At 35.1% G+C, this 13,513-nt stretch overlaps 2 protein-coding genes across 2 annotated transcripts; one reads left to right on the top strand and one right to left on the bottom strand.

The window, feature by feature from the left end:
• The first annotated feature begins 2,239 nt into the window (after positions 1–2,239).
• Positions 2,240–2,854, top strand: LOC122296629. The gene is made up of 2 exons (XM_043106433.1): positions 2,240–2,341; positions 2,435–2,854. Exons 1-2 carry the CDS (start codon positions 2,240–2,242, stop codon positions 2,852–2,854), a joined length of 522 nt encoding a protein of 173 aa, XP_042962367.1.
• Positions 2,855–3,299: 445 nt separating this feature from the next.
• On the bottom strand, positions 3,300–4,547 carry LOC122296628. Its single transcript, XM_043106432.1, has 2 exons — positions 4,019–4,547; positions 3,300–3,913 (listed from the first exon to the last, which is right to left on the bottom strand). The coding sequence occupies exons 1-2, from the start codon at positions 4,545–4,547 to the stop codon at positions 3,300–3,302; spliced, it is 1,143 nt and encodes a 380-aa protein (XP_042962366.1).
• Positions 4,548–13,513: the final 8,966 nt, after the last annotated feature.

Raw genomic sequence — 13,513 nt, 5'->3', positions numbered from 1 at the left:
AAGGACCAAAAACTCTTTGTATATAGTGCGTCAAAATAACCTTGTTCATAAAAGATGTAATAAATTTTATGAATCCATTGTTCCCTTGTTTATGAAATAAAAAAGATATAAAAAAGACGGGGGAATAAAAAACCAAATAGTCTAGGGCCCCGTTTGGAAGTTAGAATGAATTGAGATTTTAACATTCAAACACTTAATTCTCAAATCACTAAACCTATTTCAATTCAAAATCTCTTTACACGTGGGACACAATCTTTTTCAACTTAACACCCATTTATAAGTGGGACGTATAACCTTTTTTAATCTCCTATAAATATATCTAAACTCATCTTAACATCCAAACAAATCTAAATTCATCTTAGGTGAATTCCATAATACTCACTCTACCATTTCAACTCACTAATATTTATAAAAAACTCAGCTCATCTCAACTCAACATTCAAACGGGACCTAAATTATTATATTTTCTTTTTTTTTTAAAGTGGGATATTTTATGTTTTTGAGAATTTTTATGTGTAATTTTTTCTTTTTTAAGTGGAAAACAAGTACTTGGAGAGGATTATATGTATTTTCACCCCTTCTTTACACTTGGTAAGCTCTTTTTGGATTGCCTTATCAATCCAATTGGGGTAGGTGTGATGTGGCTCAACTTGTGGTCCAGTAGTAGACAAGTGGTGTAGAGCTGCACCTAACTCTGATTCCTAACTAAGGTGAGATAAGATACGAAATTCCTATCCCAGTTTTCTATCTCAGCTAAGACCATATAACCAAACAATCATGAAATACAACTCAAGCTAAGAATTTTATGTCTTGAAACTATAGCCTGATGGGAAGCTACTGACAGGAATACTGAGCAGTGAAAACACACTGTCCTTTCGTTTTCCTCAGCAAAAAATGTGTTTATTCCCTGAGTCACACCAAAAACCTTAGAGCATTTGTAGTGACCTCAACAAAGCCAAATTATAGCTAAAAAATAGCTAAAATGTGAAAAACATATTTACAATGGACTCAACAAATCCACAGTAAATTTAGCCTCCAACCTTTTGACTAGCTAAATTTGTTGAGTCAAATTCACTAGCTAAATAATATTTTTAATGTAAAATATTCTCCCCCCCCCCCCCCCCCCCGCTGCACCGAACAATCCTACGTAGACATTTCGGCTCTTTCTCTCCTTTCATGTCCTTCACCAAAATCCACTAGATCCCCTTTCATCTCCTTCCCCAAAACACACAATTGCAACAGAAAAACATACCTAGAAATCTCAGTTTCGGTGGCCGGAACTCCCTCCCGAACTGCCTCCCAGCTCCAGCGTCTGCAGCACCGAAGGAAGAGCAACCGCAGCACCGAACGAGAGCAACAACAGCACCGGACGGACTCCATCGTCTCCTAGCTGCAACACCGAACGGACGCACCGCCGGTAAGCCGCCGAATCCCATGCCTCCATTGTTGGGTCTCCTCTGTTTTTAATTTTTTTTATGTGATTTCTGGTGAAGGGCAGCACCGAACGGACGATTCTCTGGTGAAGGGCAGCACCGGACGATTCTCTGGTGAAGGGCAGCACCGTACGGGATTCAAGCAGCACCTGATTAATCACTGCACCGGTAAATCCCAATCCATCGTATTTCTCCTCTCTTTTGCTTAGTTTTTTTTTTTTTTTTTGTTATGCATTTTCTGGAATCGACTACTGAGAATTTTCTTCTTTGATGTTGAACTTATTTGATTTTGGTGTATTGTGATGAAACCGAATTAGACAAATTTTTTTCAGTAGTTGATTAAGCATTGTGATGTATTGTGATGCATTAGACAAGTTTATATTTGTCTTGTGATGTATTGTGATGAAACCGAATTAGACAATTTTTCTTTTCATCCATTAGTTTATATTTTTCATTTTCTTGTGATGTATTTCATATCTCTTGTTAGGAATGGATCCATCCACTCACCGTGATGCCTACTTTACAAATCTTCTAAATAACAATGATTTTTTGATGAGTGCCACAAATGAACAAGAATTCTCTCCACCCCAAGTTGAGGTTATTGAAATTGAACCGAATGGACGAAAAATACAACGGGGTAATAATTTTAATAATGAGGAAGATTTGTTGCTTGTGGAGGGATGGCTTGAAACTTCCTTAGATGTGGTACAAGGAAAAGATCAAAAGCACACGATGCTATGGAAAAGAATTCATAAGTATTTTGAGGAAAACAAGAAATTTGACTTTTACGCAACTACACATCTCTAATGAATCGGTGGTCGACGATTCAACAAGCTACAAATAAGTTTTGTGGTTACTTGGCTCAAGTCGAAGGAATGCATCCTAGTGGGTTTAACGAGCAAGACAAGGTATGTTTTGCACCTTTTAATCTTATTTTTTAACATGCTATTTTTTTTTTTTAAATCTTATTTATTTAGAACCATGGTCCTTTATGTATGTAGATTGGGAAGGCAAAGGTAATGTTCTTGGACTTAGAGAAGAAGTCTTTTAACTTTGATCATTGTTGGCGGGTGTTAAGATTCCATCCAAAGTGGGTGGAACATATGGACATGGTGAAGCCGAAGAAGAAACCAAGTTCACATGATTCGACACCAAATTCAATAAATCTAGGCGAATATGAGGATTTTAATGTTGCATCTTCAAATTTGGAACGACCAATAGGTCGTAAAGCAGAAAAAGAGAAACAAAAGAGAAAAGAAATGACAAACTCTGACTCTCTTGTGGTACTAAATGAGATGGCGGAAATTAGAAAGAGTAAACTTGTGCTAATGCAAGAAGCACGTGATCATGACAATAAAATGTTGTGTCTTAGGCAAGAGGAAGTGAGTCTTAAGCAAGACGAATTACGTATTCAAAAATAGAAGGTGCTACTTCAACAAGTGAAAGCACGTCTTGAAGAAAAGAAAGAAGATGAAAGAATTATGACATTAAATACAAGTGTCATGCCTCCAATGCTACAACAATATTATCTTCAACGACAAATGGAAATACTTGCAAGTCGTGCTGGAAAAAACTAGCTGTATTTTTTGTTTATGTTTGTTAGAAATATCACTTTGGCTTGACCATTATGGAGTAATGTTATATTTATGTTTGGACGATAATTTTTTTTGGTGGTTGATCATTATGGAGTAAATTCATATTTATGTTTGTTAGATTAATCACTTCATATTGATCATTATGGAGTAATTTAATACAACAAGAAATTTAATACAACCATAAATTTAATACAATAAGAAATTTAATACAACCATAAACTTAATACAACAAGAAATTTAATACAACAAGACTTCTAAATACAATCATGTCTTATGCGGCACTATATTGTTGCCATAAGTGCTCGACGAGATCTGTTTGGAGTTGAGAATGGATTCTTCTATCCCTAAGAGCATGATGACGTTGAATGAACTCGCTAAATTCAGGTGTAGGGCTGGTTGACACTGGATCATTGTATGTTTCTGGCAACTGTTCATATTCGAACTCTTCTTCTCCATTGGCAGCCCGTTCATCTTCAATGATCATATTATGTAAAATTATGCATGCCATCATAATTTCATTGAGTGTTTCAATGTGGAAAAACCGTGCAGGTCCACGAATTATAGCAAATCGTGCTTGAAGCACACCAAAGGCACGCTCCACATCCTTCTGTGCAGACTCTTGGGCTGCAGCAAAATATTTTTTCTTGTTTCCTTGTGGAGCTGAGATAGTTTTAACAAATGTTGCCCATTGCAGATAAATTCCATCAGCAAGATAGTACCCCATTGCATAGTTATGACCATTAATAGTGTAATTAACAGTCGGAGTACGCCCTTGAGCAAGGTCAGAAAATATAAATGATCTATCAAGAACATTTATATCATTATGAGACCCCGGTAACCCAAAAAAGGCATGCCAAATCCATAGATCGTAAGAAGCCACTGATTCTAAAATAATTGTTGGTTCATGGATATGACCAGAATACATACCATGCTAAGCAGTTGGGCAGTTCTTCCAATTCCAATGCATACAATCGATGCTCCCTAACATACCTGGAAATCCATGTTTCTCACCAACTGCTAGTAATCTAACAATGTCATCATTGTTGGGTTTTCTTAAGTACTCTTCAGAAAAAATTGAAACAACAGCTTTGACAAACATCTTTAGGCTTCTTAATGCAATAGTCTCTCCAATCTTCAAATATTCATCCATAAAATCAGCCGCGACACCATATGCAAGCATCCTTAGAGCAGCTGTTATTTTTTGAAGGGAAGAAAAACCAAGCCTTCTAGAACTATCTCGTCTTTGGACAAAATAAGGTTCATGGGCTTCTACTGCAGTTTGGATACGAAGAAATAGAGGACGACTCATCCGGAACCTCCTTCGAAAATATTTGTGAGGATAGATTGGAGGATCAGCAAAATAGTCACAAAATAGATTTTGGTGGGCTTGCAATCGATTGCGCCTTATGAATCTACGTGCATTTTTAGAAGAACCACCTGAGCTTGATCCTTCTCCTTCCAAAACAAGTTGCCTCGCTATCTCAAATTCTTCGTCAGAATCTGAATCAATAAGTGTCATTTTGTGAAAAGGCGAACGATCCATTGAGAGAAAATGAGAATAAAAGGTTTCAAAGAGATACTTGAGTTGAAGTGAATGAAATTGTTGAAGAAATGTTATATTTTATAGTAAAAGTATATAACCGTTAGAGAATTATAGCCGTTAAAAAATATAACCGTTGATAAAATATAACCGTTAAAAAATATAGCCGTTGGAAAATATAGCCGTTAAAAAAAATAATACATGAATAATATACCCGTTAAAAAATATAGCCGTTGGAAAATATAGCCGTTAAAAAAAATAATACATGAATAATATATCCGTTAAAAAATATAGCCGTTGGAAAAATATAGCCGTTATAAATTTTAATACATCAATAATACAACCATAAACTTTAATATAACAATAATACAACCATAAACTTTAATATAACGATAATACAACCATATTATATTAATATAACAATAATACAACCATAAATTTTAATACAACAATAATACAACTATAAAATTTAATACAACAATAAACTTTAATACAACCATAATATTTAATATAATCATATTCAAATTACAATTAGAATTAAAATTTAATAAAAAGTTTAAAATCAATATTTTAATAAAATAGTTAAAGATTTGTTAAGCTTATTACTTGGTGTTACAAAAAATGACTAGCTAAAATTATAAAAGTGACGTAGCCCCGAGTTATAAAATTTATAAAAGTGACTAGCTAAAGTTTATTGAGGCCACTACAATGCTCTTAGCAAACCATGGTTTTATCCTCGAGTTAGACCAAATTCCACAGCAAAAAATGGGGAAATCCCCGAGTCACACCAAATCCCTCAGCATTTCTTGGTCATGACGTAGCCCTTGGCAGTTTCCAAGCTATACGCATGGGATGGAGGTTGAAGGTGATGAAAAAATGAGCCCATACAGAGGTTGAAGGTGAGCAAACCGAAGCCCATGATTTTTGTTAAATTTTCATGTGATTCAGTAAGGTCTTCAGTTTTTACAAAATCCATTCTCCATCGGTCATCTCTCACAACGATTCCCCCCTAAATCGTGAGGTTGTGCGAATATTTGCATGGAGAGGCAGAGTCAAATACCCCTTGTCCTCGAGCTTGAGCAGAATCTCTCTATAAAGGTTGTTTCGATCAGCATTGAGGGTGAGTAATCTGACCTCTGTGCATACAGTAGCATCACGTGGAGTCTTTGTACAATTTGGGGCAGATTTCCTTTGTTGTAAAATCTGAAGTGGTGTATAAAAGCCATCACCCCAAACTGAGGGGAAAAATTGCCATGAACTCCATCAACAAAGACATTGGTGCTTACAAATTCGGCTGTCATCGCCGTCAATTCTGGATCACCATAGGTCCTAGGACTCAGTCCTACCAGGTAACTTTCTTGGCCCCTATTACTTGATCTCCATTTAAAAAGTTTTGGTGAAATTTGGTTGGCTTAATAATTGATTTAATCTACATATAATTTTCAAAATGACGACATGCCTTTCTTGAATCTTCTCTCTCTGTCTCTGTCTCTCTCTCTCTCTCTTACAATTATGTTGATTGCTATCATAACAAAATGATATTGCTGAACTCATTTGTGTAACAAGCTATGGTTAGAAAGTGTGTGTGTGTGTGTGTGTGATATGGTTAGAAAGTGGTATTGCTAGATATATCTAGTGTGTACTTGATGTATAAATTAATGCTATGAATTTTAAACTGGACTTATAGCCAATATGAAATGAACCTTTGATCTCCCAGTATCTGTAGTTCTCTATGAACTTTGTCCAAACTTGGTAACTTAAAAACCCTCTCCACCACCACTAGACCCTGTTTTATAGTTCAAACTAACAACAAAAACCACACCTTGAACTCATTAACAAGCCTATGGGATGGTCGTTGGTCAGTACATGACATTTTAAAATATGAAAGAAAGCAAAAAAAAATAGCAAACAGTCTTAAAACTCCTAGATGCCAGAAAAATATAGAACTATGTGATAATTGATCTGGATTCAAATGTGAACATAGGAAATGAAACTCGGGGAATGTTTGAAATATAAAAAAAAAAAAAAAATTATTAACATAGGCTCCACCTAGTTTCATTCATTTCAATAAAGTTTCTTACTTATCAAATATATATGTATATATAATTTAAAACTTAAGATTGTCGTAGATGAGCATTACGTGTCATATTGGGTGGGTGGATTGCAAAAGAATTACATGAGAGTTGAATCCCATAATGGTTGTATATTAGGCAAAACTGATATTTATAACTAAATTGAAAAACCTCTATACTTAACATTGACCCGGACTTTTTTGAGTGTAGCATAGATGCAACTACGCCTTTTCCTAAATTTTTGAGGTGAAAGTTATGGTTGATTGGTGAAAGTCATGCAATGTCTCTCTTTAAATTTGGGCTTGTATATAGACCCCAGAATTTATTTTCTCCAACTCCAGAGAACATTAAAAAGTTATTCCTGGTACTTTTGAAGTCGTTGATTAGTTTTTTAAACTGCCTATGACAGCAAAATGAGCAACACACAACTTTTAATATGGTGTGACGACCAAAGGAAAATGTGCTAGTTACATCTATGGTACAATCCCAAAAAGATTAGTCGATTTGAATCTTCCATAGAATCGCTTATAATTCCAATTTCACATAATTAGTGGGCAATGTTAGACTTAGCACTGATGACTACCTTTATAATTGAATGTATGCGAGTTATTCATTTCCAATGTGGTACTGCGGTGTTACAAACTCCTCTTAAACTCTTGACGCCCTGTCAAGACCATATCATATGATGCTTTAGTATCACACAACTTACCTTACAAGAAGGCGCTAATACCATATGTAACAACCAAAGGGAAAATGCTACTCACATATGCACAAAAACTTCAAAAAGACAAGTCAGTTTGAAGTTTTACTAGAAACACTATAAATCCCACTTTCATCTAGTAAGTAGCCAATGTGGAACTTAACACAAATGAATATCTTTATAACGTACTCTGTAAATCATTTCTTTTAGAATGCAAGAATGGAGTGTTACATTGACAAGATTGTTTTCCAATAGTAAAGTATACCGGTCCAGTATGTCCACTCTGACCTCACTTTAGCCAAGCATTTTAGTATCTAGTCTTGCTTGGTAAATAATGCATTCAAGCTCTAAAAAATCCTAAACAAAAAAGAAAATAAAATATGGCACATACAAGAAGTGGAAGAAAGCCGTTGGCGGTTTCTTTGGCTTATTAGTATCATATTTATCAATTTTCTTCTTATGTTTTGTTTTGGTCTTTCTTTGGTTTGTTTAGTAGCATACAAGATTCAAGCGTTAACATAGGAAATGAAACTAGGGGCATTTTTACATAAACTATATGTTCTGCTATTAGTCATTTTGTTAATTTGTCACGTTTTAGAAAAGCAAATATCAACAGCGTACTCATAACCAAAAACGTCTACATAAATTCTCCTTTGTCAGAAATTGAAAATTTTCCTCCCTAGAAAACTCTTTATTTCATGTGACATGCATTTGGTGGTTCGAGGAGGAAGCATCCTTTTCAAGTCTAGCTCTTTGATTTCTCAAAGTGCAAATTTTTGTAAAATCAGAATTTTTGACTAATGGGAGCAAAAAATGAGAAGAGAACAGATGTCAGTTGAATTCAAAAGTACAAAATAGTGCATATTGAAGTTTGCCATAGACAAGCATAGCTCAGAAAAAATTGAATCAAACAACATAATGAGACACAAACTTATAACGAAAATTCTTGAGGAGAGGACCTCAAGAAGGAAACCATTTTGAAAAATGGTTTGTATGTTCCAGTTTGAGGACCACCTTTTTAATATCCTCATAAGTTGTTGTAGTAGTAGGAGATCAATACTAATCTTTAAATAAGGGAACAAGATTGTTTTTTAAAAAATTACAATAGTTTTTAATCCATTCAAATTTATTCTCTGAAACATAATTTCCAGGGTCAATGCATTATATTCAAAGATCATTCTTTCCAAGTAAATAGGCATTCATTTGATGGCAAAAGGTAAATATTTATTAAACAAAGCCAGATAGAACTGCTAGGACCTTGCTTGAGGTTGACAGTTATAAGATTTACCTGATCTACACATGTAAATACTCCATAATATTTTGGCATATGTTCACTCTCAAAAGTTAGGTAACCATATATGAAATGTTTCAAAGATCACCACCCTCCCAAGTCCAAATTAATCCAAAAACTTATAAAGAACATATGCAGAGAAGTTAACAAATAATTGTGTTTGTTGTCAATAGGGAGGGCATGCAAAAAGTGCATCCTTTAAGGCTGGAACTTGGAAGCCTTTCATATAGGCATATAAAGATTCATTTTATTCATGTTAGTCAGGAACAACTACCGACGTAACACTGTTTTTAATGCCCAAATTGAGTTTTTCAAATTTATGCCGCATTACATGAATATAAGTAAGCTTTGGACTCTAAAAGCCTAATATACACTATCGTAAAATTTTAATTCTTATATGTTTTATTTTTTTTAACTTATTACATGGTTTTATGTTATGTATCCTAACTACTTGCGCTCATCATCATCGTCATCATCTCGATAGGTAATATTTTTTCATTTATTTCGTATAATGTGTTTCTTTATATTAAAATAATAGGAATCGTCTTTTCCTGCCTACGTAGCCGACTATAAATGACTGAGAAATTATAGAACATGATTTCTTATATTTACCTATAAACATGTTATCTACCATGTCTAAAATGAAGATAGCTAATAAACATTTATGCTGCATATAGGTCATTCTATTCAAATGCATGGGGACTCAATTTTATTTTTGAACATCTAATAGCGCCATATGGATTACCCGAATAAAGTGATATATGATCGACTATTGTGGGATGATGGGATGGAGGATGTCCTGGTTAATTTCTTGCACAAAGATACCATTGCATTTAGACTGAGGGGTGGGAAGATCACCCACAACGACCATGTTCGGCTTGCTGAATGATTGTCTGGCTATGAGACGAAAAAGTTTAACTCTGAGCAAGTCAAAGAGAAAATTGCACACCTGAAAAGAAAGTAGAGAGAATTCACAAATCTGATGAGGCAAACAGGGTTGGGCTGGGATCCAGATAGGAAGACTCTAGTGGCAAGCGAGGAACATTGGGCAAATGCAATCAGGGTACAAATCATAAAAATTATATTTCAAACTTCAATTTTTTCCCAAACTTACATTGAGTTAATAATTTTTATTTTTTATTTTTTATTTTTTTTAGGTGAGAAACTCATTCAAGCATTTTAAGACTAATGGATGCCCAAGGTATGAAGAGCTATGTGCTATCTTTGGGTGTTCTGTTGCGATGGGCACACTCCATCGGGTATCGACTGACCCGGCCCCAACTAGTGAGGAGGAGGACCTACTTGATGAGGAGCTGCGAAACCGAGGAGGACCATCCCCAGTTGATGAAGGGGGCCCATCACCACCTTCTCCAATGTACAGGTCCATGCAATCAAGGAGACCATTATCCCCCTCATATAATTGTGGATCTCGTTGACACCTGAGGGCCGGGCCTTCCCACTCTATTGCTATAAATGAACAAATGAGCAGGACCTTGGAGGCAATTGAGAAAAGTTCTGAGGCCAAGCGAATGGCTGCTGAGGAGTGGAGGGCTACGAAGCGCAGTAGAGACAACAACATGGAGACTAATGGTGTGTCTCATGATAACCTTACACACTGCTTTCAATTGCTTGACGAAGTTGAACCTCACCTGCCTTTTGATCAATGGAACAAGGCCTTTATGCAATTAATAACTGGTGAGGCATTGCAGAGATCGTTCGTTGCGATCTCTGCAGAGAGTAGAGCAGAGTGGGCCTAAAGTTTATAGCTATTGTTCTTGTTGATAATTATTTTATTAGAATGTGATAGGGTTTAATTATTTGCATGTGTTTAGTTGACCACCTTTATCACAGATATTTACGTACTAAAATGCTAGTTATCATTTCATTATGTATGTTTATTTAGACAATGACGGCTTGCTACTACTACTTATGATGAGTTTTTTTTTTTAAAATTTATGCTATTAAGTACATGGTGTCATTTCACATACATATCCCTATTATGCTAGTTTAAAAATCTTGTTAACGCACACGCAAAATAATTCCTTTTAGAATGGCCGATGATGACTTCTCGAACGATGATAATCCTTTGCTAGGAGATGGATATGCTGATGCAATAGATGAGGCGTACATAGTGTGGCTGATGTGGATGACAAATGAGAATGTTGGTCGTCGAATCCCATTGCCCCAACACAATATTGGTCTTCAGGGGGATCAATATATCCAGAGTGTTTTGAATGGGACCCCTTGGAATTGCATTGAAATGTTTTGCATGGAAGTTACTGCATTCAACTATATATGCCATGTGTTACGGGAAACAATGATCATAGAGCCAACAGAGAGGATCGAGGTGGAGGAATGATTGACCATCTTCTCCCTTCTTGTTGGTCATGGACAAGGTCAGCGTGTCGTTGCGGACTGCTTCCAACATTCAAGTGAGATTATTAACCGGCACGTAAAGACGGTTATGTGGGCATTGCATGAGTTAGGGAAGAGTGTGATTAGACCAACACACATAGAGGGGGTCCATCCATACATTGAGAGAAACCAGCACAACTATCCATGGTTTCAGGTAAGCACTTCTTGACTTTATATTCGATTTTTTGTTTAATTAAAAGGTTGTGATAGAGTTACTACCATGTATATGCCCATTTAGTACTTATAACGTATATAAGTTTATTATTTTTGTAAAATATATTTTCCTTTTTTAACATCATTAATCATAAAAAATAATAATAATGCCGCGTATCATTACATTAATTGTTAAGTAAAAAAATAATAATAAATAAATAAATACAACAAGAATTGTTTATGGTACTAAAAGGGTAGTACTAGGGGGGAGATCGGTCCGCTCCGGTCCGGTTCTGGGGGGTTTGATGGACTGGACCGGACCTATTCGGTCCAGGGATTCCCTACCCTGGACCGGACCGAATCTCAATGGAATCGGGCGGTCCGGTCCCATTCGGGACGGTCCGGTCCGGTCGGTCCAATCGGTCCGACCGGACTCCAAATGGGCCAATGGCCCAATTTTTTTCTTACATCAATTTCGGCCCAACAGTTAAAATTCACTAATAATTTATCTAATTTGAAGCCCAAAATACCAAAAAAATACTTAGAAAGAAAAATAAAAATAACCATTAAAAAAAATTATCTATATATAATAAATTTGAATAAAATATTTTACTACCAAATGAAGAAAAATTTCTATATATACGTTCCAAACAATTTAAAGATCAATCAATTATAGTATATACTATTTAATATTTATCATATATCTAAAAAAGGAAAGAAAGCTCTTCTAACAAGAAAAAAATATAGCAAAAATCGATTTTCATGTATCTTACTTTACATACATGATACATGGTACATCAAATGATTACAATCTGCATTCTAAAAGGCTAGAAAAATAAAAATCCATTCCCAAGCAATCTGCAAGCATATTTAAAAAATTCAAACTTGCAAGCATATTTAAAAACTAAAAATTAAAAAGTCTTAAAAAAAAGAACTATCAAAGATTAGAAGTTATATTTAATAATTTACATCAAAAGCACTGATGCACAGTGCACTATAACAGACTAACACTAGCATAAATTACGTAAAAAATAAAAAAAGACCAACAGTAGCATCTAAAAGTTAACATGATTACATCAAAACAAAATACAAATTATACAATTAGGTAATTGTTTAATCAGTCCCTGACTATTAGCAAATTCCTCACGATCAATTTCTTCATCAAGGTTGAGATCACGATTCACAGATCTGCAGATAAAAAAGTAAAAAACTAAGGCGTTAACCTATTGGTGAACATAATAAAAATCAACCTTTAAACATTAGGTTAGTCTGTTATAAAATAAATCAACTCAGTTGGTGCAACACTTGAGTTGGTACAAAACAAGATGATATTAGTGAACATAAAATAAATCAACCTTTAGTTAGCCTTTTACACAAGCTGTAACTGAGTCTTTTTACCATGCACTTCTTCAAAGTGCAGCAATTAATGACACAAGGCCTAGATAAGATGGTTTTAGGAGAGGATTAATGACACAAGGCCTTGATATGTACAGAATCACTATAAAACAAGATGTTTATTGAGTTTAACTTGTGAATTTTTCAAGTATTAAAGTCCAAATATAATAGAGAAGCAGATTTTACAAACAAATCACATCTAGAAAGAAATAAAACTGGGCAAAAAAAAATATAGATTTTAAACAGAATTCATGTCTTACATCAACATTGGGTTAAGACTCGGTAGCCATTTTATTTGATCCTTCTGCAGAATAAGCCAATTCCCCAACAAGTTCTCCTTCAATCCATAAAAATTTAATACAAAACAAATGAAATAAAGTTAAAATAATATAGAAGATAAAACAAAATATACCACAAAATAAATCAAAGTTAATTGATTACATACCCATATCTATCTGCTTCTCAAATTCCTCCACTTCATCCATTAAAGTCCTAAGGCTTATTGGAGTAGAGGAAGAACAGAGCCAATTTTGTGCACATATGAGAGCCTCAACCATCATCGGATTTAAACTACTTCGGAAAGGGTCAAGTACACGACTCGCAGTGCTGAATGTAGATTCAGAGGCCACAGTAGATACCGGTATTGCAAGTACATCGCGTGCAACCTTTGAAAGTATGCGATATCTAACTGAATTCACCTTCCACCAATTTAGTAGGTCAAAATTATCACCTTCATCCTCACATTTTTCAGCTAAATATCTATCAACCTCTGACCTGCTTTCCAAAGAGTCTTCTGACTGTAACTCTTGCTTAAATTGGGCCATCAATGCAGCATGTCTATTCGTAGACTGAGTTGTGGAAGGACTCGCATCTTCACGTGGGGAACTTGTGCGTTGAGGAGAATTCCCTTCTTCATTTT

This window comes from Carya illinoinensis, chromosome 15 (genome assembly GCF_018687715.1).
Source record: "Carya illinoinensis cultivar Pawnee chromosome 15, C.illinoinensisPawnee_v1, whole genome shotgun sequence".
NCBI lineage: Eukaryota > Viridiplantae > Streptophyta > Magnoliopsida > Fagales > Juglandaceae > Carya > Carya illinoinensis.
Note: the sequence above shows the minus strand (reverse complement) of the source record. Positions and strands in the feature narration are given on the sequence as shown.

Bases quoted from the DNA above. Each gene is read 5' to 3' on its own strand.
- LOC122296629 (XM_043106433.1), top strand. From the start codon at position 2,240: ATGAATCGGTGGTCGACGATTCAACAAGCTACAAATAAGTTTTGTGGT. The intron at 2,342-2,434 runs GTATGTTTTGCA...TTATGTATGTAG, and splicing joins GGTTTAACGAGCAAGACAAG to ATTGGGAAGGCAAAGGTAAT.
- LOC122296628 (XM_043106432.1), bottom strand. From the start codon at position 4,547: ATGACACTTATTGATTCAGATTCTGACGAAGAATTTGAGATAGCGAGG. The intron at 3,914-4,018 runs GTATGTTAGGGA...CAATTATTTTAG, and splicing joins TGAGAAACATGGATTTCCAG to AATCAGTGGCTTCTTACGAT.